The sequence below is a fragment of the Miscanthus floridulus genome, chromosome 18 (genome assembly GCF_019320115.1).
Source record: "Miscanthus floridulus cultivar M001 chromosome 18, ASM1932011v1, whole genome shotgun sequence".
In the NCBI taxonomy this organism is placed as follows: Eukaryota; Viridiplantae; Streptophyta; class Magnoliopsida; order Poales; family Poaceae; genus Miscanthus; species Miscanthus floridulus.
The window spans coordinates 5,979,460-6,004,729 of record NC_089597.1 but is presented as its reverse complement, the minus strand read 5'-3'; the positions used below and the strand labels follow the sequence as shown (position 1 = coordinate 6,004,729).

The 25,270-nt window shown below is 48.4% G+C and overlaps 1 protein-coding gene and 1 pseudogene across 1 annotated transcript; both read right to left on the bottom strand.

Moving 5' to 3' along the window:
• Positions 1–6,142: 6,142 nt before the first annotated feature.
• Positions 6,143–7,902, bottom strand: LOC136522948 (aspartyl protease family protein At5g10770-like). Its single transcript, XM_066516743.1, has 3 exons — positions 7,767–7,902; positions 7,393–7,685; positions 6,143–7,314 (listed from the first exon to the last, which is right to left on the bottom strand). The coding sequence occupies exons 1-3, from the start codon at positions 7,900–7,902 to the stop codon at positions 6,307–6,309; spliced, it is 1,437 nt and encodes a 478-aa protein (XP_066372840.1). The 3' UTR covers positions 6,143–6,306.
• Positions 7,903–19,933: 12,031 nt separating this feature from the next.
• Positions 19,934–21,484, bottom strand: LOC136522765 (aspartyl protease family protein At5g10770-like; annotated as a pseudogene).
• Between the last annotated feature and the right edge of the window lie 3,786 nt (positions 21,485–25,270).

Here is a 25,270-nt window from a genome sequence, read left to right as displayed (position 1 = left end):
TGCCTTGTCCCTTTCCAAATACTACTTTCACATCCTTGACCATTGCGAGTACATCTTCCCCGGTTCGGTTATAAGGCTTCTTCCGATGGTCTGGCTTACCTTTAAAATGCTTCCCTTTCTTTCTTACTTGATGATTCAACGGAAGGAATCGACGATGGCCAAGGTACATGACTTTTCGACATCTTTTCAAATATATACTGTCAAGGTCATCAAAACAATGTGTGCATGCATTATATCCTTTGTTTGTCTGACCTGAAAGATTACTTAAAGCAGGCCAATCATTGATTGTTACGAACAACATTGCTCGTAGGTCAAAGTGTTCTTGTTTGTACTCATCCCAGACACGTACACCTGGTTTATTCCATAAAACTAGAAGTTCTTCAACTAATGGCTTCAGATAGACATCAATATCATTGCCAGGTTGCCTCAGACCTTGGATGAGGATCGGCATCATAATGAACTTCCGCTTCATACATAACCATGGAGGAAGGTTGTAGATACATAGAGTAACTGGCCAAGTGCTATGACTAGTGCTCTGCTCTCCAAAAGGATTCATACCATCTGTACTTAAGGCGAACCTTAAGTTTCTAGCCTCATTTGCAAACTCTGGAAATTCCCTGTCTATCGCTCTCCACTGGGACCCATCAGCTGGGTGTCTCAGCATATTGTCTACCTTACGGTCTTCTTTATACCACCGCAACAACTTTTCATGGTCTTTATTTCTGAACAAACGTTTTAAGCGTGGTATTATAGGAGCATACCACATAACCTTGGTAGGGATTTTCTTTCTAGGACGTTGTTCACCCTCGACGTCACTAGGATCATCGCGCCTGATCTTATACCGCGATGCTTTACATACCGGGCATTCATCCAAATTCTCGTATTCATTGCCATGGTAGAGGATGCAGTCATTAGGACATGCATGTATCTTCTGGATTTTTAATCCCATTGGGCAGACAACCTTTTTTGCTTCGTATGTAGTGGTGGGCAATTCATTTGGCTTCGGAAGCATCTTCTTTATGAGGTTCAATAAATTCCCAAATGCCTTGTCGGATATACCATTCTTTGCCTTCCATTGTAGCAATTCCAGTGTTGTACCCAGCTTTTTTTGCCCCTCTTCAGCCGTCGGGTATAGCAACTTCCTATGATCCTCAAGCATGCGCTCGAACTTAACTTTCTCTTTTTCACTTTCCCATTCTTGTTGTGCATCACGAATGGCATCGCCAAGAGCATCACCGAGATCATCTTCTACCGCTACCTCTTCTTCATCTCCCCCCATTGTAGTATCATCAAAGGCACCATACCGAGCAATAATGTCATCAATGTCTAAATCTTCTCCTTCACCTTCTTCCATCATGACCCCGCTTTCTCCATGCTTAGTCCAACATATATAGTTTGACATGAAACCTGACTTAAGCAAATGTGAATGAAGACTCATTGAGCTTGAATATTCTTTTAAATTCTTACATAGGGCACATGGACAGCACATGAAACCATCCCGCTTATTTGCCTCGGCCACACCTAAGAAATAGTGCAAGCCCTCAATAAAGTCTTGGGAGCGGCGATCGGCATTGTACATCCAATGGCGTGACATAATCTGTATTACACGACAAATTATGAAAACCTTGAACATAATTTAGTATTTTATTACACAACATAAATGACACACACACGGTTGATTAATTAACTAAGTCTGGCTACAACGTAAGCAATCCCAACTATCACTAAACAAACTAAAACTACAATGCACTTCAGTAACATAATTATTTCGTGATCGTACGCAACTAAAACAGACAAATCATTCTTCTGTTGAATATCAATAAGCTTCTCCTGCTGGCTCACTGCCTCATCAGCAGCAGCCGCTACCTCAAGCGCACCCAAATTCTGCACGCATGTAGCATAATCTTCCTCCCAGTACCAACCATCGCATCCATTGCCCTCCCACTGTAATTAAAGCCAAAAAATATTTAGTCAAAAATATTCAAGAAAAGCAGGTCAATTAGCCATAAAGATAAAATGCGTAAGAAACTCACATCGCGATCCGGGCACTTGTAGAAAACACGGCCCTTGTTGGGTCCCTGTCTCTTGACTCGGTACTCCATCACAATCTTCTGCTTACACTTGCCGCAGATAATGAGAGGGAGTTCTGGCCTCAGTCGTTTCGTAACCGAACAAGAGGCCGATGATCCGGTACCAGTTGTCATCTACTTTCTATACTTATTTTTGCAAACTAGTGTAAATTTCATATTTTCTAAAATGATATATTTAAACAAAACTAGTACGGATTTCACATGTTTCAATAAATAACCACCCGTACTAGTTGACCTTGCTTACGTGATCATCTCGGCCAGCATTTCTCCACCGGACGGCACCGTACTTGGCCAAGGAAGAGCTCCGATTCTACGAGAAAGGGAACACGGTCTTCCACGACCGTTGCAGCTCTCCCTCGTAGCATCAAAGTTCCTCCTTGACGTTCGTTACCGCTCGGCAGAGAACATGTTGGCCGAGCTGAACACGGTCCGCAAGTTCAACTAGTATGGATTTTCTATAATTTTCTAACTATTTACTAAGTTTTTCATTTCATGGAAAATTTAATTCTAAAAAAAGGCATGATTTCTAAGTAGTTCATTTCATGGAAAAAATAATTCTAAGTGACCTGCTCGATATCGGCGAGCTCGCGGACGTTTAGGTTGCCGAGGATAGTAACATTTGTAGATGACATTTGTAGGTCTGAAGTTATCAAATATCCATCAAATTATAGCTCAAAAACATGTTTCAATAAATAACCATCCGTACTAGTTGACCTTGCTTACGTGATCAACTCGGCGAGCATTTCTCCACCGGACGGCACCGTACTAGGCCAAGGAAGAGCTCCGATTCTACGAGAAAGGGAACACGGTCTTCCACGACCGTTGTCGCTCTCCCTCGTAGAATCAAAGCTCCTCCTTGACGTCCGTTACCGCTCGGCAGAGAACATGCTCGCTGACTTGAACACGGTCCGCAAGTTCAACTAGTATGAATTTTCTACAATTTTCTAAGTTTACATATAAAATCATAATAAAGTCCAACATATAAAGTTACACATGCATCTACATCGCAAAATGAGATAAGCTACTGATAAAACATAAGAGGATTAAGTTTGTTACCTCCAAAATCGAAGAGCAACACCAATGGAGGGGGAGAGAGCAAGAACAACAGCAAGCTGAAAAACAGAGGCAGTGAGTTTGAATGGAATGGCTCGGGCTCGGGGAGGAAGAAATGAGCTGAATTATAGGCCGGGATTATTAGTCCCGGTTAGGGGTCCAAACCGGGACTAAAGATTAATCTTTATTCCCGGGGCATCACCCAAACCGGGACTAAAAGCTTTAGTCCCGGCTGGTATTACCAGCCGGGACTAAAGGTTTACCTTTAGTCCCGGTTGGTAATACCAGCCGGGACTAAAAGCCCCTGCCCCGCGGACGACCGTTGGGCAGGGACCTTTAGTCCCGGTTCGTATTACCAACCGGGACTAAAGGGTCCTTTAGTCCTGGGGGCAAAAAATGTCGAGGCTAATACCAAATTGGGATATCGTTCTAAAGTCTGTTGTCTAGTAGTGAGAAGGCCACAACGCGCGGTGGGAGAAGGGCACGGCGCGCGATGGGGGAAGGGCCGGGTGGATGAGCAGCGGCCACGCGCGCAGGTCCAAGTGGGGGCGTGGGGCAGCGGCCGTCGAGGTGCCTCTCGGGCGGCTCGACCTCGGCGCTCGGGGAGGGAGCGCTCACACTCGGAGGCAGAATCTGGGCGTCACGGCCTTAGGGGGCTCAGGGTCGTCTGGTCGCTCCGGATGAGAGGATAAGAAGTGGAGATTTTTTTTTTTATTATTTTAGGAAATGAGCCCGGTCCTGCGCAGGTGTAGGAGCCCGCGTCCAGATGCGGGTCATGGGAGATTTTTGTTTTTTGTTTTTAAGACAGCCGCTTACAAAATTTATTGTCATATGGACGATGCACACCTGCTCTCTAGTTCTCTAGTAGTACTGGTAGCTGGTAGAACCCATCTATCAGCGACTAGAGAGAAGACTTAGGGAGATGCAACGGTGTGTGTATATATATATATATATATATATATATATATATATATATATATATATATATATATATATATATATATATATATATATATATATATATATATATATACACACACACACACACACACACACATTGTATTTTCAATAAGTGCGCATGGCTCAGGCCCCCTTTGGAACATTAAAAGTTGTCTTGTTTTCTATGTTTTTTCTGGGAAATAAACTGATTCATATGAAACTACTGTACAATTTCTATGAATTTCTTGCTTTTCCAAATGTTCCCTTAATAATTTTGTAAGACACCATGTATATTGTTTTTAAATGATCTAAGTATATATGAGAAATTTAATTATGCGGTAATGCTACTATTAACACGTCCGGAAGGCCGGATGCCTCACTCCACTCACTGTCGCATGCGCCGCTTGCCTAAAAAAACAAAATCAACTCCTGTACGCCTCGTTCCACTCCGCTCCCGCCCTTACCCTTTTCCGCGGTCCTTGCCCCCTGCTGCAGCGCACCAACGCCCCGCGTCCTCCCACACCGGAAGCCCCCAATCCTCACAGATCCGGCAGCCCTCTCCCCCATCCTGGCGAGATCCATGGAGCAGGAGTGAGATCAACTAGCCTCCGGCGAGATCCATGGAGGTAGCATGGCGGTTTTGCAGGGGAGGGTGCAGCTCTCCTCCACCCCAGCGCAGCGCCCTCTCCACCCCCGATGGTGCCCTCTCTCACCCCGACGACCAAGCTCCCTCCACCCCGGCGGTCGTGGCGCTCCTCGCTCCGCATCCCCCACCATCGCTGTCGAGCCAAGCCCAGAACTGGTGGCGCTGGTGCTCGTGCGCCGCCGTTGGGCACCAGCTCCGACACCGACGGCTAGAATAGACCGACCCAGGCTTCCCCTCCCCTATGTTGCAAATGTATGTTTCAGGTGTTTCAGTCGTTTCAGTGGTATATGTTGCAGTTGTTTCTTATGGATGTTGAAAAAGTAGATCGAGGGATGTTGCACATGTTTTATCTGTTGCAAGTGTTTCAGAAGCATGTTGCAAGCGTTTGTTCAAAATGTTTGATCTGTTTCCTGATGTATGTTGCAATTGTTTTTTATCTGGATGTTGCATATGTTTTCAGACATATGTTGCAACATATGTTCCAAATGTTTCAGCTATTTCAGTCTTATGTTGCAGTAAGTGTTTTTTCATGTTCTAATTGTTTTATCTAGATATTGCATATGTTTCACACACATGTAGCAAGTGTATGTCCCAACAGTTTCATCTGTTTCAAATGTATGTTGCATTCGAGTATTTTATGTTGCAAGTGCAAACCGCCGGCATTGATGTCCAAGAGGGTGGGCAGGGCCAAGCCGCGGCCACCGACGCATAGAGGAGGCGCAGGCCGCCGCCGGCGGTGTGGGGAGGAGGCACAGGCCGCGCAGTGCTATTGTGGAAGAGGCGGGGGCTAGTCTTTCGGGCGGCCTGTAAGAGATGGGGCGCCGCGCCGGTGTGGAAGATGCAGGGGCGAGTCATCCGAGCAGCGTGGGCAGCGGATCTGAAGCGGGCGGTTCGGATGCGAGCATGGGAAATGGAGCTTGCGCGGGCGGCGCGTGAATCCGAGCGGAAAGGGCGGAGCAGCTGCGGGCGTCCGGATGTCCGTGGTGCTAGTGCTGCCATTAATTATGTACAAATTTTGAGCTAGGTCTAATCAAAATCGCTTATATTTGTTCTCGCATTTGTTTGTTTTCTAACACACTACACAAATATATACTCCACACCACTCGCAAAACCCCCTTCGGTTATGCATTCCGACGTAAAAACAATTCACGGTTAATGCGTTTGACAGCGTTAATTTCTTCGGATTCCAACGATATCCGGCCATCCGAACGCGGCCTTCATATCCTCTTTGTCGGATTGCCATTCTATTGCACACTGTCCTTGATGTTGAGAACAGAGCTAGTGCCCAAGAAATTGAAGCAATCCATCATAGAACGCCACCGGAGCACGCACGATGATGCAACCAAATTAAACCATGTTGGCTTCATCAGGAATACCCGCCACCGGAGAATTCACAACATGGTTCCGACGACACTCTCTCTGTGCTTGACGAAATAGAATTTCCATTGCCTAACAATACGTATTACATAAGGTCCACTGGCACTAACAGAACATACTCAGTTTTGTGCATAGGCGTGCACAACATGCAAAAGGGAACCAAGCTAAGATTCCTATCGGTCAGCAGCAAGCACTCAGCACTCAGCAGGCGGCGCTGCGGAACCCTATCCTCCCGCCGCCGACGTCATGGAGCACCTGGATCGTCTGCTGCTGCACGTTGCCGAGGATCGACGGCGAGCTGTCGTCGTCGTTGGACGCGAAGGCGAGGCAGCCGTTGAGCAGGATCCCGGACCGGTCCATCTCCACGACGGCGTTCCCGTCGAACACCAGCGCGATCCTCGGCAGCCTGGGGTAGCGGACGCCGGTGAGGTCGTAGCAGGTGTCCAGCTCCTCCTGCGGCGGCGCGGCGCGGTACCTCATCCTGTTCCTGAACGCCGCGCGCAGAGCCCCGTACGCCGTCACGGGCAGGCGGGTGATGATGGTGCGGGAGCCCATCACCGTCCCCGCCGCGAACACCTCCGGCGGCACGTTCAGAGCCTTCCCGTCGACGGTGATGGCCACCAGCAGCGTGCGGTACAGCGTCGCCGCTGCCCCCCGCTCCTTCAGCATGGGCGTCGTCACGAACCTGTAGGACGCTCCGATCGGCACGCCGATCTGGAAGAAGCCCTTGGTGGTCTCCGTCGGCGGGAGGCAGTAGGAGAAGGCGTCGCCGTAGGTGGACGACGTCTGGGCCATCAGCGACTGCACGCCGCTGCCGAGCGCCATGATCCCGTCCGCCTGGTTCTCGAAGCTGCCCTGCTCGTTCTGGCTGCAGCCGAACCGGAAGCCGTGGACGGGGTTGGCGGAGTTGATGGTGAGCACGTCGGAGCTGTACGTCCCCGACGTGGTGAACGAGTCGCCCGTGACGATGTACTGGCACTGCCCGTTGGCGTTGCAGCCGTTGACGTAGCGGCCGAGCTGCTTGCACTCGGAGGAGTTGCAGGGGAAGGCGAAGTAGGTGCTCGACCTGGTTGGGTCGTAGTCGGCGCACTGCGCGAAGGTGCAGGGCACGCACCGCATCCACGGCACGTCGCCGGCCGTGTCCAGCACCACCGTCACCGGTGGGCTTGAGCTGCCGTCGGTGGCCGCCGGATGAATGCTGCTACTAGGCTGATATATAATGTACAGGAATTAATGCATGGCAGAAATCACTGAAAAACAAAGACCAAACTACCAGTTCGAACGTACCTCGGAGCTCGTTTGTGACGTGCCAACCTCGACGGAAATGGCGGCCTGGTGGTGGAGCTGGGTTTCCTCGACAGACACCGGTTCCTTGAAGGAGCCCTTGCTCGCGCGGGCACCGCGGGAGCCGGACACCCTTCTATGGATGTGGTGCACGCGGAGCCGGTCCTGCCGGAGCACGGCGGCCAGCGACGGCTTCGCCCTCGCCGCTGCCGCAGCAGCCTTGAACGACGGCGAGCACGGGCCGAGAGGACGAAACAGCGGCATCCAGCTGTTGTTGTGGGGGTGGGGCGGCATCACTGTCATTGTGTGCCAACCAATGTTAATTTACACTTGATACTTTACACAGTCATATGCACCGGTAGGACGATGAAACGTACCCCTGTGTCCGGAGCAGCTGGTATGCGGTTCCAGCAAGCTCACGTCCAGGATAGTGACCTCAAGTTCTTCATCAGCTGCACGGGAAGTTGGAGAAGAACCCAACAAGAGTACTGACAATATTGGCAAAACAACCATGGTCGTGTATCTAGCTTGCTGCTATCTGCGCTTATACTATTACTGAATCCTGCTTCCAAGTTGCCATGTGGTTTCCTGGCAACGTATATATAGGGCAATGGCCACGAAAAGGAGCATAGCAAAAAAGATGCGGTGCCCTGCTCTCCTTGCTAAGCAGATTCGCTAAAACTTGTGAAGTCTTTACATTGTTTTTAAACTTATTGCACTACTTACAAAATACTCCGCAAACATATAAACAGTACAATATTTTTTTTTCTGGAATAACTATTTTCATCCGTCAGTTATCGGGTAATGCTCAATTTCATCCCTAAACTACTGAAGTGGCCGTTTTGGGCATAAAGTTTACTTTTGAGTTCAGCTTCATCCTAAACTATCAAAGTAGCCATTTCAATCCTTAAATTTTACTCTTCACTACTGGAGACGGCCTCTTTGCCGAGGGCCAGCCCCAGGAGCCCTTGGCAAAGAAGCCTTTGCCGAGGGCCTGGCCCTCGGCAAAATAAATCTTTGCCGAGGGCCTAGCCCTCGGTAAATTGGCCCTCGGCAAATATGGCCGGATGGGTCACGGAGACCACTGGCGTCCGTCATTGCCGAGTGCCCGCCGTCAGGCACTCGGCAAAGATTTTTTTTTAAATATTCTTTGCCAAGGGCCATTGGCCAGGCCCTCGGCAAAGATTATATATATATATTTTTAAATATTCTTTGCTGAGGGCCTTTGGCCAGGCCCTCGGCAAAGACCCCCTTTGCCGAGGGCCAGTCTAGGCCCTCGGCAAATTTTTTTTTTGGTTTTTTGAACCCAGTTTTTTTGTGGTGCTATAATACATTATTTAAAACTCAATTTTCAAATTTGGGCCAAATTTGACTTTTTTTGATATATTTCCCTAATTTATTTCTTTTCGTTGATTTTTTTAAAATATTTCAAATTTGAACTGCAGGTGGATGGAATAATGCAATTTAGTGATTCGAAAAATGTTTTTCATGGTATTTGGTGTATGTTGAGTCCCTATGCACGAACTCGCATCAAATTTCGGGCATCTTCTTCACGTAACATGACAAGGAACTTGTTGGAAAAGTATTTTTAAATTATATAAAATCCATACGAAGTCCAAAAATCATGAAACTTGTTGAGGTGTCATGTTATCACATGTGTAGGCTGTGGTAAAAATTTGAGAAGGTTTCGAGCAAGTTGTGACGTCGGATGCCTAAAACTCAGACATCTCCACATGTCGGGGTTTTAGGCATCCGACGTCACAACTTGCTCGAAACCTTCTCAAATTTTTACCACAGCCTACACATGTGATAACATGACATGTGGAGATGTCTAAGTTTTAGGCATCCGACGTTAGAACTTGCTCAAAACCTTCTCAAATTTTTACCACAGCCTACACATGCGATAACATGACACCTTGACAAGTTTCATGATTTTCGGACTTTGTATGGATTTTATATAATTTAAAAACACTTTTCCAACAAGTTCTTCGTCATGTTACGTGAAGAAGATGCCCGAAATTTGATGCGAGTTCATGGATAGGGACTCAACATACACCAAATACCATGAATAACATTTTTCGAATCACTAAATTGCATTATTCCATCCACCTGCAGTTCAAATTTGAAATATTTGAAAAAATCAACGAAAAGAAATAAATTAGGGAAATATATCAAAAAAGTCAAATTTGGCCCAAATTTTTGATTTTTAAATAATGTATTATAGCTCCACAAAAAAACTAGGTTCAAAAAACCAAAAAAAAAATCTTTGCCGAGGGCCTAGCCTGGCCCTCGGCAAAGGGGGTCTTTGTCGAGGGCCTGGCCAATGGCCCTCGGCAAAGAATATTTAAAAAAATAAATAAAAATCTTTGCCGAGGGCCCTGGATCTGGGCCCTCGGCAAAGGGCCCAACCCTAAATCGCTAGCGGCCCAAATTCCCTGCCCACAGACAAAAAAAAGATCTTTGCCGAGGGCCTAGCCTGGCCGTCGGCAAAGGGGTCTTTGCCGAGGGCCTGGCCAATGGCCCTCGGCAAAGAATATTTAAAAAAAAATCTTTGCCGAGGGCCCTGGATCTGGGCCCTTGGCAAAGGGCCCAACCCTAAATCGGCCAGCGGCCCAAATTCCCCGCCCACAGACAAAAAAACAAATCTTTGCCGAGGGCCTAGCCTGACCCTCATCAAAGGGGGTCTTTGCCGAGGGCCTGGCCAATGGCGCTCGGCAAAGAATATTAAAAAAAAAAAAAAAATCTTTGCCGAGGGCCCTAGATCTGGGCCCTCGGCAAAGGGCCCAACCCTAAATTGGCCAGCGGCCCAAATTCACCGCCCACAGACCAAAAAAACGCCGCTGCTGCTTGACGACGCTGCTACGAGCCCCGCCGCCCCGCGCGCCCTGCCGCCCCTACACGCCGCCCCTACACGCCGCTCCAACGCCGCCCCACCGCCCCAGAGCCGCCCCGGCCGGCCCTCCGGCGGCCCCCCGCTCCGACCTTCCCGCCCCCATCGCCCCCCGACACCAGCCCCCAGGCCGCCCCCGTCGCCGGCTGCTGTTGGAGGGGAGGAGGCAGAGGGTGAAGTAGGAGGAAGAAGAGAAGGAGAAGAGGAGAAGGAGGAAGGGGAAGAGAAGGAGAAGAAGAGGAGGAGGAAGGGGAAGAGAAGGAGAAGAAGAGGAAAAGGAGAGAAGAAGGAGAAGGGGAAGAAGGAGAGGAGGAGGAGAAAGAGAAGAAGGGAAGAGGAGAAGCATAGAAGAGAGAAGGGAAGAGGGGGAGAGGAGTACTCCGACGCCGCTTGACCTCGCCGGAGAAGAAAGTGACCCCCGCACCGCGACGCCCGACTCCACCGCAACCCTAGGTAAAACTCTCGTTGTCGGCCTTCGTGCCGTATGTGGTTGTGTGGGCCTTCATGCCGTAAATTGATATGAGGGCCTTCGTGCCGTTGTGGTTGTCGGAATTCGTGCCATTGTGAATGTCGGCCATCCTGTCGTTTTTTGTAGGTTTTGGAAACCTCCCCGTGCTGGGGAGGTGCTGCCGAAATTTTGAACAAACAATAACCTATTGCCTTTTTATGCAGGAGAAGAGCACGTCGGAGGGGACCCAGAGGACCCCGATCGTCTTCATCGGCATCGCGGTTCTGCCTACACTGCGTCGCCTCGCCACTGTGTCGACTCGCCACTGCCCCGCTAGCCTGACTTCACCGACACCCTAGGTATAAATAACCTCTTTTTTCCGCATGTCTATCATAGCCCGTGCGTAACCCAGTTAGGCGTCTCCCGTCCGAAAGAGATACGGTCGTAGGTATGCGGATCTTTGCATATCTGCGACCGTATCTTTTTCGGATTGTCCACGTTTTTTGGACAGCCCGCGGATGCGTAGATGGGTTAGTTTCCATGGTCCGCTTTGGTCTGAGACGGAGTTTCAGCATCACCTCCCTGTTGTTCTCGGGATACACACTCTCCCTGGCAGGACGTATATCGGAAGAACAGCGGGGAGGTGCTGCCGAAATTCTGTCTCGGAGAGGAGCAGAGCCTGGAAACTGACCTCATCTACGCATCCACGGGTGGGATTAGGACCTATCCTCACCTATTAGACATTAGGAACACCGCGTAGATGCAATTAATGGTTACAATACTCTGTGATGTAAATGTTAAAGGATAGAGGACCGTCAGTGGATGTACACGGGCTGGAGAAGCGGGAGTGACTACGACTATGAATGGGTGAAGGGGATAGATCGTTTCTTGAAACATGCATTTGGCCCAGGAGCAGGAGGACATTCTCTAGTTTGGTGTCCCTGCAGCAAATGTGACAACAGGAGAAAGGTAGACGAGAAGACCATGGGTAGACATCTTGTGTTCAATGGTTATACGCCTGGCTACCAGCAGTGGATCTACCATGGTGAAGCAGATCGTATAAGAGCGGAGGTGGTGAGAGCACGCCTCGAGGCTTTTGATGATGATGTCGGGGTAGCAGACATGCTAGATGACGCCCACCAAGCTCACTTCGCCGAATGACGTGAGAAGGAGGATTTGGAGGAATCCGCAAAGGACTTCTACAAAATGTTGCACTCGGCACAGAAAACCCCTTCACGAGCGTACAACGATTTCTCAGCTGGATGCGGTTGGACGTGTAATGGGGTTGAAGGCCGAGTTAAACCTGAGTCGAGAAGGCTTCGATAAGATGTTGGCCGTGTTTGGCACCATGCTACCGGAGAAGCACACTTTGTTGACGAACTTGTACGAGGCAGAGAAACTCCTTCATATGCTTAAGATGCCATATGACAAGATACATGTTTGTCCGAAGGGGTGCGTCCTATTTAGGAAAGAACACAAGGACATAAATTACTGTCTGAAGTGTAAATCCTCTAGGTACCTGGAGGTAGACTCTAGTGATGGTCAGAAAAAGCAGCTTTCGATCCCCGCGAGAGTGCTACGGCACCTTCCTTTCCTGTCGAGGATCCAACGGCTATTCATGATCGAGGAATCCGCAAAACAGATGACATGGCACAAAGATGGCAAACGGTACATTCCTGGGAAGATGGTACATCTGTCTGATGCTGAAGCATGGACGTACTTCAATGACAAACATCGTGACAAAGCAGCTGAGGCCCGTAATGTACGTGTCGCGCTGGCAACAGATGGGTTCAATCCTTATGGAATGATGGTTGCCCCATACACATGCTGGCCCTTTTTTATTATCCCCCTCAATCTCCCTCCCGGCATCTCCTTTCAACGGCATAACGTATTCTTGTCATTGATAATTCCTGGACACCCGGCAAGTAATATGGGTGTGTTCATGGAGCCTGTGATTGATGAATTGATCCACGCTTGGGAGAAGGGGGTATGGACATACGACCGAGCTACAAAGACAAGCTTCAAAATGCACGTTTGGTACCACTACTCCCTGCATGACTTCCTGGCGTATGGGTTATTTGCCGCCTGGTGTGTTCACGGGAAGTTCCCATGCCCAATATGCAAGGAAGCTGCGAGGTTCATTTGGTTGAAGAAGGGTGGCAAGTATTCATCGTTCGACCAGCATCGTCAGTTCCTCCCTCTAGACCATGAATTCAGAGAAGACATCAAGAGCTTTACGAAAGGTGTCAAAGTGACAGACCCTAAACCGCACTTGAGGACTGGTGCCGAGGTTCATGCTCAGATAGATGCTCTCGTATCCAATGAAGAAGGTGGTTTTGTGGGATATGGTGAGGAACATATGTGGACTCATAAGTCCGGCTTGACGAGGCTCCCCTATTTCGATGACCTTCTTCTTCCACATAATATTGATGTAATGCACACTGAAAAGAATATCGCCGAGGCACTTTGGGGAACTCTCATGGACACTAACAAGTCTAAGGACAATGTTAAGGCTAGAGTGGACTTAGCGACGTTGTGCGATAGACCGAATCAAGCGATGCAGCCTCCTAGTGGCCGAAACAAGAACTGGAAAAGGCCTAAGGTCAATTTCATCTTGCAAATCGATCAAAGGAGGGAAGTACTAAAATGGATCTAGACGTTAATGTTCCCAGATGGATATGCAGCGAATCTTAGCAGGGGAGTGAACTTAGGCACTCTGCGAGTCAACGGGATGAAGAGTCATGACTACCACATATGGATTGAGCGGCTTCTTCCGGCGATGGTCCGAGGCTATGTCCCTGAGCATGTTTGGCTAGTGCTGGTAGAGTTGAGCTTTTTCTTTCGCCAGCTTTGTGCCAAGGAGATATCTCGGACCGTCGCTCAGGACTTGGAAAAAGCGGCACCTGTGTTGCTCTGTAAGCTGGAGAAGATCTTTCCACCCAGCTTCTTCTTACTGATGCAGCATATGATTGTACACCTCCCGTCTGAGGCACGTTTGGGGGGGCCCGTGCAGGCCCATTGGTGCTACCCAATCGAGAGATGTCTAAAGACTGTTCGCAAAAAATGTACAAATAAAGCTAGAATTGAAGCTTCCATTGTAGAGGCATGCCTTCGGGAGGAGGTGGCAAACTTCACAACGCAATACTACAAGCCGAACCTTCCTAGCAATCATAATCCACTCCCTCGTTACAATGCTGGCGAAAATGAATCGACCCTCAGCCTTTTCCAAGGCCAACTCGGCAGCGCAAGTGGATCAACCCTGAAGCTATTGGGAAATGAAGAGTGGCGCAGTATCATGCTATATGTGTTGAATAACCTTACCGAGGTGTAGCCGTTCATCAAGTAAGTTCTCAACGAACTTGTTTCAATACGCTGTCACTATTCTGCATCCAACCCCATTGATTCTCGTTCAGACAGGGAATTTGTTCGTGAATTCTGGCATCAATCAAGGGATCCTACCTCGCATGAACAAGACACCCTTGTTTCATGGGGTGCGGGAGCGGGGAGGCCTGATTTCATTTCTTGGTTCAAACAAAAGGTAATGTCCAATTTAGCTCGTATGTTCGATCATCCAAGGTGATCGTACATTTGATTAATATAACGATCTATCATGCTTCACCTTGCAGGCCCAGACCGGTTCGTCCATGAGTGATGAGTTGAAACGGGTTGCAAACGGCTGTGACGTTAGGGTGAAGTCATTTACCGGGTATGACGTGAACGGATATCGCTTCCACACAACAAGTTACGAGCAGATTCGGCTCAAATGAAAAACCATAAATAGCGGAGTTTGTACGCCCGGCACTAATGGCCTCGACTATCATGGTAGAGTTGAGGAAATCTATGAACTCTCATTTCATGGAGACAAACCTCTTAAACCTATCATGTTCAAATGCCACTGGTTTAATCCTCGATCAACGAGATGAACCCCTCATCTTGGGCTAGTCGAGATTTGAGAAGATTCCATCTATCCTGGAAAAGATGTCTACATTGTGGCTCAACAGGCCATGCAGGTGTATTATACTCGATACGCCAACCAAGACAAAGAGGATCTTAAGGGTTGGGCTATTATGCACCAGGTATCTCCACACGGTAAACTACCTACCCCAAACGATGATGATTACAACTTCAATGCAAACACATATGATGGACAGTTCTATCAAGAAGATGGGCTACCAGGCACATTTGAGATAGTCTTACCCGAAGCAATCGAAATGGAAGTAGACAACGAAATGGTTGATGGCGAGGTCAATGGAGATGTGGTGTTAAATGCCAAGGACATAGCAATGCTTGAGCGATTACTTCTAGGCAATGACTACGATGACAACATAGAACCTTCGGATAGTGTTGCCTATTTGGATAATTTTGACAGTGATGATGAGACCTATGATCCCAATCATGAAGATTATTCCTAATACATATAATACTATGTTTTTTTAATTTGTGTTTTGTTTATATATTTTGAATCTATTTCTAATATATGTACTAATTAGTCTTGTTCATTCTTTGTGATTGCAGGTGATTGAACAAAGATGGCGAGCAGACGTCCACGCCGTGACACGCCCTCGGTTTATGGGAGAGACCACCCTCTCCTTCAAGGTGAGGGGTCGTTGTCTGGGGCAGCGTCCGCAGGAGGTGACGAGAGGAGGACCAGGGGCAGCAGTCGCAGGAGGCAGCGGTCTCCTCCCTTGCCACGTGATGAGGTGCTGGAGGAGGAGCACATGATGGCCACAGCCATGTCCTCATCGGAGGACGAGAGGGGTCAGCAGATGGGCGAGGGAGGCGAGGCGCTCGAGGGCGACGGAGGGGGTACCACTACCTAGACTCCCTACGAGCGAGGTCCCGCGAGCCTCCCTCTGGTTCCGCTTCCTCATAACCACCCAGTGATTCAGCCTATGCCAAAGAGGTAAGTAACTATAGATGTTATCACAACCACTTCATAAGATATGTTGGAAATCATAAGAGAAACTGATAAATTTTGTTAATCACTTGTGCAGGGCCTGGTTGGTTTTGTCAGGTACTCCAACATGCACCCCCGCGAGCATCCTTGGTGTTTTGTGCAGGAAATGGTACCCCGGCATTGTGCAACTGTCCGAAGAGCCGGTGGTGCGGGAGCCAGCCTCCAACTGGGACAGGTATGCGCTGGTCACGGATGACACTTACCGCAACAAGCAGGAGCGGATATTGGCGGAGTTTTGGGTAAGTTTCTCTCACACAACATTGCTTAATACATCTCATTCATTGGTTAAATGTTTTATTGAAATAATGAATGGATACATCAGTTTTGTATGCATAAATTTTTCAAGGCCGAAGAAGGACTTGAGGCCCAGGCAGATCAGGCGGCTGTCGCAGCTTGTAGGAAGTACGTCACCGAGATGCACCACCATGGGTGCGTCCAAGCCCACATAGACTACTACAGGTCGGTACTTAAGGAGTCCCTCCCCAAGCCTCAAGCAAGGCTGATTACGCTGACCCGGGACCAGTACCTTGAGGTAGACGAATAACATTCATAACGATTCGTTTTGATATTAAGTAGGTTCAATTTCATCTTCTTATATGTCGAATACTCGATGACTTGTAGGTCATTCCCTGGTGGTGCCAATCATATCCCGAGTGCTAGGCCATGATCGTGGACAAGTGGTTATCACAGGACTTTGTTGACACGCACGAGAGGCAGCGGGAACAACGTCTGATGAGGCAAGGTCCAACTCACCATCAAGGCAGCCGCAGCCTCCCCAGATACAAACAAGCATACGTAAGTGATTTCTTTCATTTATTTTGATGCTCAATTCTGCTTGATTTCTCACCATCTTCCTATCTTTCTCGCAGGAGGCTGCGTACCCGGGCGAAGAGGTCTCGGAGTTCTCTGCGTGGGCTATGTCCCACATGGGCATGGCGTCATCCTCTGTCTCCTTCGACCCGGCTGCCCCGCCCCAGGTGTACTCCGACCCGAACATGTACACTAAAGTCCAAGAGTACACGTCCTCGGTAAGGGAGATCTATGGGGAAGATTACAACGTGCGCACTAAGCCCATTGATGCAGAGACGATCATGAGGCTCGGAGGAGGCAAGAAGCACAGGCGGCTGTGGATTGCAGATGGCGCCATCGACTCCACCACTGTTCCCTCCCTCGACGCTATCCGAGCATGGAGCACGAGCTCCAGCCAGCCCATACGCTCACGGCCTTCTCCAGCACTGCAGCAGGTCCAGGCACTCCAGGTAATTCCTGTTTTACTCATCGTACGTTGATATTTACACACCCAAATTAGATTTGCATTACTGATACATTGGAGTGAAATATTGCAGGCCGAGCTGGAAGAAACAAAAAGGCAAAGTCAAGAGCAGAACGCGGAACTGACCGCATAGCTGCAGGCCCAGCAGGTCGCGTTCGAGGCCGCGCAAAAGTAGATGGCGGAGATGATGGTGATCATGCAAAGTCTTGGGCAAGCATCGGGTGTACCTGTGCAGTTTTCAGCTCCTCCACCTCCTACTCCTGTAGCTACTCCTGTAAGTATGAAAGTTTACTTTTCGCTTGTGCTTTGCATGTATGTCGGCCTTCGTGCCGTTATGGATGTCAGCGTTCGTGCCGTTGTGGATGTCGGCGTTCGTGCCGTTGTTTCTTGCAGGTTTTGGAAACCTCCTCGTGCAGGGGAGGTGCTACCGAAATTTTCAATTGAGTCTAATCTTTTTGTATTCCTAGATTACTAGATGCAATCTCTAAGTTCCAAAACTGTTTTCCCGGATTACTCACACATGCAATCTCTGCTCCTTTGTGCAGCCTCCGTCCACGGGTTCCAATCATCCCAGTAGTGCATCACCGGCTGATCCCGCCTTTCCTTCACCACCGTCTCATAGGCTACCTTGATGAGGACTAGTGCTAGGTGATGTGGTTGGACTTTATTGTAATATTTGTGGTTTATGGTTCTGACTTGTGCTTGGATTTCATGAACTTGTCGTAATAAACATGTGAATGATGATGAACATGTGACTTGTTGTAATATATTGTGATTTGTGGTTCACAATTATGGTTGTGATATATTGTGAGAAAATGGGTTCTGTGTGATATATATGTATATATATGAAATGCTTGTGTCGATGGAATGCAAAAAACAAAAACAAAATTAAGTTTCTGCCTCTTTGCCGAGGGCAATGACCAAGGCCCTCGGCAAAGAAGGGTCCTTTGCCGAGGGCCGTCCCATTGCCCTCGACAAAGATTTTTTTTAAAAAAAATAAAATTTCTGCAACATTTCTTTGCCGAGGGCCATGGTTGGAGGCCCTCGGCAAAGACTTTTTTTTTAAAAAAAAATTCTTTGCTGAGGGCCTGTGTGGAAGCCCTCGGCAAAGATTTTTCAAAAAAAAAAGAATAATTCTTTGCCAAGGGCCGTCCCATTGCCCTCGGCAAAGATTTTTTTGGAAAAATTCTGCACATTTCTTTGCCGAGGGCCATGGTTGGAGGCCCTCGGCAAAAATTTTTCAAAAAAATTTTTTTTGCCGAGGGTCCCCGGAGACGGCCCTCGGCAAAGACTCCGTCCCAGGCGTCGGCGCCGTGACGACTGCTTTTCTTTGCCGAGTGCCGCTCCAGCCCTCGGCAAAGGCTTTGCCGAGTGCCCGATAAAGGGCCCTCGGCAAAGACCCTCTTCGCCGACTCAATATTCCCCGAGAGCTCTTTGCCGAGGGCCGTCCTCGGCAAAGCCTTTGCCGAGGGTTAATGGCAAAGAGGCCGTCTCCAGTAGTGCTTGGACTCATTCATTCTGTTTATTTGGTGTTTTCTGTTTCTTTGTGTAATTGTGTCTTGATTTTTTTTCAATGTTTTGTGAGCCTAAGTGCTCGGTGGTGTGTTGTACGGCTCTGTATATCCCTCCAGGGGTGTAGCGGCCGGAGCCTTGTTCCATTATTTAAAATAAATAAATCAAAGTGGCCATTTCAGTCCTTAAACATTTGGTTTGGGTTAATTCTTACTCATCCTACAAGGCACATTACGTTTTCATGTATTATCACCTCTAGCACCACTCCTCATCTACATGGCATGCATGCCACATTTATTTAGCTCCCAGCTCGACACGGTCCACAGTCCTCTTGCTCAAGGGTGACTATCCACCTCCGCTTGGTGGTGGTAAAGAGCTAAAACTTATTCCTCTGTCCGTTAATAATCTCTCACTTCAGACCCTCTGGCCCATCGCTCTCTCTTATGTCCATCTGTCCTACTCCCACCCCACTTCAACTCCATTATTGTCCTTCACTCCAAGCCACCAACGACAGAAGTCCATGGTATATTAGAGGCACATTGTATCCTCCTCTAGCATGATGTGAATTCTTTTCATTTTTTCAAAACTTACTGCACTACTTAACACAAACATATAAACAACACAATTTTTTTCTGGAATAACTATTTTCATCCCTCAAATCCTTAATTATCAGGTGATGTTCAATTTCGTCCCCAAACTACTAAAGTAGTCGTTTTGGCCATAAAGTTTACTTTTGAGTTCAGCTTCATCTTGGTCCTAAACTATCAAATTAGCCATTTCAATCCTCAAATTTCACTTTTGGACCCATTCATCCATAACTATATATCAAAGTGGTCATTTCAGTCCTAAAACTTTTGTTTGCCGTTAATTCTTACTCCTTATAATACAAGCAAGGCACATCACGTTTTCATGTCTTATTAGCTCCATCATCACTCCTCATCTACATGGCACACCACATTTACTTAGCTCCCGGTCTCGGCTCGACACGGTCCATAGTCCTCTCGCTCAAGGGCGACTATCCACCTCCACTTGGCGGTGGTAGCGGAGGTAAAGAGCTAAACTCATTCCACCTTTTGGTCCATCACCCTCTCCTCCTTCCCATTAGTCTCTCCCTTCAGCTCCTCTTGGCCCATCCACTCTCTCATGTCCATTTGTCCTCTTACTCCCACCCCACTTCTGCTCCATTTTCCACTCCCACCCACCCATGACAGAAGTCCATGGTCTAGTAGAGGCAGATTGTATCCTCCTCTAGCATGATGTGGATGAGGTTGGTCTTCTAATATGGTATCAGTTATAGTTTGGAGTTGCAAATCTGAGAATACGTGGCTCGCTTTACAATAGTTTTTTAACCACAGGTGCAGATAATATCCACCTATTTAAGATGAATTAATCTCGAGTCAATTTTTTATATGGGATTTTAATCCTCTATTGTACCTGGCACTTATTGTAGGTCTTGAAATTTATGTGATTAGTAAAAAAAGGGTTGGGCCAAGCCCAATTTAATCCAACAAAGGTTGCTACATCATTATAATTGGCACGAGCACATCCAGTTCACTGCACAACACAAGTTGTATGTACCGTTACAACTTGCAACGCACGAGGATATTTGCTAATAAGACAGCGCTTGTCACAACATAATGAACCAAACAACAAATGCCAAGTCTGAAAACTACAGTAGATAATTTGGGTGCTAGCGGGGGTAGCCAGGAGCCCGGCATCATCAGCACGCGCCGCGGCGGAAGCCGACGGAGCCGCCGCCAACATTGTAGAGCACCTCCATCGTCTGCTGCTGCACGTTGCCAAGTATCCCAGGCATGCGGTCGTCGCTGTTAGACGTGAACGCGAGGCAGTCGTGGAACAGGATCCCCTGCCGGTCCAGCGCCACGACGGCGTTCCCATCGAAAAGCAGCGCGATCCTTGGCACCATGACTAAGAAGGCGCCGGTGAAGTCGTAGCAGGTGTCGAGGTTCCCCTGCGGAGGCGCCTCCCTGTACATGGCCATCCTGCTCCTGAACGCCTCGCGCAGCGTCTGGTACGCCGTCGGCGGCAGCCGGGTGATGGCCGTCCGGGAGTCCAGCACGGAGCCGGCGGCGAACACCGAGGGGGTCACGTTGAGCTGCTGCCCGTCGACGGCGATGGCCAGGAGGCGCACGCGGTAGAACGTGGGCACCCGCGCGTACCTGAGCAAGGGCGTCACCACGTACCCGGCGCCAGCGGAGGGGTGTCACCGCTGCCGCCGAGCACGAAGAACCCCGGCTGGCGGCTCTCCGTCGCTGGGATGCAGTACGAGAAGGCGCTCCCGTAGGTGGCCGCGGTCTGGGACACCAGCGACTCCGGGCCACCGCCCAGCGCCATGACTCCGGCGGTTGCGTTGTCCAAGCTGCCTTCTTCGCCCTGCTTGGCCTCGGAGTGGCTGCACCCGAACTTGAAGGATAAAGCGCCGTTGGCTGGGTCGGCCGCGAGCGCGAGGAGGTCGGAGCCGTACGTGCCCGACGACGACGATAAGGCGGGGGAGCTGGGGATAGGGACGCGGTACTGGCAGTGGTTGTTGACGCAGGCGCCGCGGTAGAGGCGGCCGAGCTCCGCGCAGGCCGCGGAGTTGCACGCCAAGGCGGTGTACGTGGCCGACCTAGCTGGGTCGTAGTAGGAGGAGGAGGTGATGTCCGTCGCCGACGCGGAGGGGTGGCATTGCACCCACGGCACGTCGCTGGCCGTGTCCAGCACCACCGTCTGGACAACTCCCGCCGCCTGGCTTTGCTGGCCGCCGACACCGCCTCTGCCGCCGGCGGCGGAGGTCTTCCTCTCGGAGCCGATTGTGACTTGGATAACCGGCTGGTCGTGGAGGTGGATCACCTCGGAACGCAGCGGTTCCTTGACGGGACCGGCCTGCTTGCTCACGCGGACGCCTTCGGACGACGACGACAGCCTCCTGTGGATGTGGTCGACGCGGAGCTGGTCCTGGTGGAGCAGGTCGGCCAATGACGGCGGCGGCCTCGCCTTCGCCGCGTAGGTAGATGCCGCCGCCGGCGATCACGGCCCGAGATGGCGGTACAACGGGACCCAAGTGCCTTTGTGTGGCGGGATCACTGTCTTTTCATTGTGCGTCAAACATTGTTAACACACACATAGTAATTGTCAGCAAACAAAATACTGCATCATTTATGTTTCTCATTGAAGATGTTGCAGCCGGACCGGACGTACCGGCGCTGTGTCCGGAGCAGGCGGCGGCCTGTGGTTTCAGTGAGCTCTGCATGTCGACGATGCCTATGAAGCCATGTTCGTCGCCAGCTGCACGGCTAGTGGGGCAGTAACCGAACAAGAGGATTAGTAATAGCGGCAAAACTACAACCATGGGTGTGTGCTCTGTTACTCGACCGTGCTTTGCAAGTTCCCATAGTAGTTTCCAAGCTACGTATATATAGGCCATGGGAACAACCACTACTGGAAACAGATCCTTTATCGAGTGCAAACTGCTTTGCCGAGTGTTAAAAATCGAGCACTCGGTAAAAACATTCTTTGCCGAGTGCTAGACTCTCGACAAAAGCGCTGCACTCGGCATAGGCTGCCCCGCGTAACGGTGTTCGGCCACGTCCTTCTTTGCCGAGTGCCTACTGTTAGGCACTCGGCAAAGATTTTTTTTTTTTGGAAAATACTTTGCCGAGTGCCCCTGACACGGCGCTCGGCAAAGATTCAATATTTTTTTTTGAAATGTCTTTGCCGAGTGCCCACTTATTCGGCACTCGGCAAAGAGAGGAATTAAATTTTTTTTTGGAAATTCCTTTGCCGAGTGCCCCTGTGAAGGCACTCGGCAAAGAGGAAATTTCTAAAAAAATTCAAAAACCTCTTTGCCGAGCGCCTTATTCTTGGCACTCGGCAAAGACCCCATTTGCCGAGTGCCATGTCTCGGCGCTCGGCAAAGTTTTTTTTTGTTTTTTTGTCTCCAAATTTTTTGTATAGCCCTTTTTAAGTACCAGGAACTCCTCGTTATAATTTGGGGATTTTTTGTGGCTTTTTGATATATTTAGTTACTTTATTTCGTTTACTTGATTTTTTTTGAAAATTTTAAATTTGAACTGCACGTGGTACGAATAATAAAATTTAATGATTCAAAAAATGATAGTTATGTTACTGAGTGTAGTGTGAGGCCGTATCCAGGAACGGACCCGAAATTTCGGACATCTTGGTCACGAAACATGACCACGAACTTGCGGACGAATTATTTTTAAATTCTATAAAAAGCAAACGAAGTACGAAAATTATGAAACTTGTTGGGATGTCGTGATATCGTATGTGGAGGCTATGATAAAAATTTCAGAAGATTTCGTGCACGTTGTCACGTAGGATGCTTACAAACCAGAACATCTCTACATGTGCTATCAGATATCACATGTGGAGACGTCCTGGTTTGTAAGCATCGTACGTGATAACGTGCACAAAACCTTCTCAAATTTTTATCACATCCTCCACATACGATATCATGACATCTCGACAAATTTCATGATTTTCGGACTTCGTTTGCATTTTATAGAATTTTAAAACAATTCGTCCGCAAGTTCGTGGTGATGTTTCGTGAACAAGATGTTCGAAATTTCGGGTCCGTTCCTGGATACGGCCTCACACTATACTCAGTAATATGAATATCATTTTTTTGAATCATTAAATTCCATTATTCGTACCACGTACAGTTCAAATTTAAATTTTTCGAAAAAATTCAAGTAAACGAAATAAATTAACTAAATATAGCAAACAGTTCAGGAAATGTACTAAATTTCGACATGGAGTACCAAGTACTGTAAGAGGACTACAAAAAAAATTTGGAGGTCAAAATACAAAAAAAAATTGGTCTGCCGAGTGTCATCTTTTGACACTCGGCAAAGAGCGTGCCAAAAATTTTTTAAAAATGTTTGCCGAGTGCCTCTCCGCCCGGCACTCGGCAAAGTGGTATTTTTTTTTTAAAACCGATGCAGTGCGGTTTAGGGTTTATATTTCAAAAAAAAAAAAGAAAAACACGTTTGCTGAGTGCCCCGATCTGGCACAGGTCGGGACACTCGGCAAACAGCCCATCCAATTCCCCACCCTAGCGCACACTTCACCGCCGCCGCACGCTCTTTCATCAAAGAAAAAAAAGCGACGCTGCCGCCAGTCCTGCAAGCGAGCCGCCCTCGACGGTAGCCTCCTCCGCGCGCTCAGTAGCTGCTAGCGACCTCATCTTGGCCCCTCCCAGCGGCGACCATAGCTCAACCGGCGACCTCAGCTCGGCCTATCCGCGTCGCCGACCTCAAATCTTGCCAAGACATCGTCTCCAGGTCAGCACAGCCGGTAAACTCAGCTTGCCCCACAGCGCCCTCGACCGCCTCTACCCAACGCTGCACACTCTCTCCCTCTCGCAGATCTGGCGGCAGAGGCAGTGGACGAGGAGGCGGCTGGTCATGGCAAGGACACGACGGCGGGTCACAGCGAGGAGGCAGCAGCAACCTAGGCATCGACGCGTTCCACCACTACATCCTCCACGACTTTTCGCATCCATAAGTCCAATTCCCACTCCTCTTTTATTCTGCCCGATGATTTGCCACTGGGGTTGGACTAGATCTATATTAGTTCAAAAACAGTAAAATGTAACTACATCCTTTGGATTGTTAGATCTTCCATTCGCTCTCGTGGCAGCCAAATCTTCAGTGCTGCAATTGTTAATGAAATATGTGCAGTGTGTGTGTGTGTGGGGGGGGGGGGGGATACCGTCTGCCAAATATAAATTGTTATTTAAAAAGATAAATCACTCTCAATTCAGCTACAAATATAAACAAGGGAAGAATTGAAATGCTAGTCGTTTCTGGGTTATTGAGTTAACAGTAAGATAAAGCCTAAATGCCAGACTTACATCACTGCTGTCATCTTCCTGGGGTGACTGCACAAGTGTCTTCTTGATTTCACATGTTATTGTGATCACAAGCAGTGGATTTTTTTATTGACAACCTGATAGTACATATTTCACATGTTGGTGCCTAGTAAAATGAATGCTCCACATGCAGAAATGAAAAATATTTCCATTTAGAGTTCATTGATGAGAGCCTTGGAGTGCAGGAGCCAAAAACTATTTTGATTTGCACCTGCTACTTCTAGTACCAACTGTTCATATTTCCAACTAAAAGTATGCGGTCAGCTAATTGCTAATGAATTACAGATGAATTTGTTTCCCATCCCCTTGCATCAGGCTTACACATTTCATACAAAAGCATGTGTTACACGGAAGTACAGGCAAGGAGGGAGAGCTAATGCAGTTCCTCCGCTTGTGATCCATAGGGGGGCTGCAAGGATTTTTGCTCTTAGATGTAAGCTTACCTGCAATCCTTTTTGTGTTTGCTCTATTATACTTTTTCATATTGTCATCTGATTTTAATTATTGCCCTGAGGAAGAATAGTTTTTCTTTTGCCGCATCTGACAGAGACTACAATTATTTTCTATACAGGTAGTAGCAGATTCAGCTCTTTTCTAATAATATTGGTAGTGGTGAGTTCTGTGGTGAAGATGCCTACTATAAGTAACAATTGTGGATGCATGATAGTGTACTGGACTACCTAGGCTCTCAATATGCTTCTGTCTTCTTTCAAATAAGTCTATCTACAATTGTTATGGATTTCCATCTTGACAACCTTAAAATAGATAATAATTGTATTCTGAAATAAGAGGCTTTTTTATGTCCCTTGACTCCTTATAGCATATATATGGTCTATGGTCTATTTCAATACAGCTTGGCGCTAATTTTTGCAGCCCTCCTTCCACATTAACAAATATGGTTCTGC

Bases quoted from the DNA above. Each gene is read 5' to 3' on its own strand.
- LOC136522948 (XM_066516743.1), bottom strand. From the start codon at position 7,902: ATGGTTGTTTTGCCAATATTGTCAGTACTCTTGTTGGGTTCTTCTCCA. The intron at 7,686-7,766 runs GTACGTTTCATC...ACACAATGACAG, and splicing joins CAGCTGCTCCGGACACAGGG to TGATGCCGCCCCACCCCCAC. The intron at 7,315-7,392 runs GTACGTTCGAAC...ATTATATATCAG, and splicing joins CGTCACAAACGAGCTCCGAG to CCTAGTAGCAGCATTCATCC.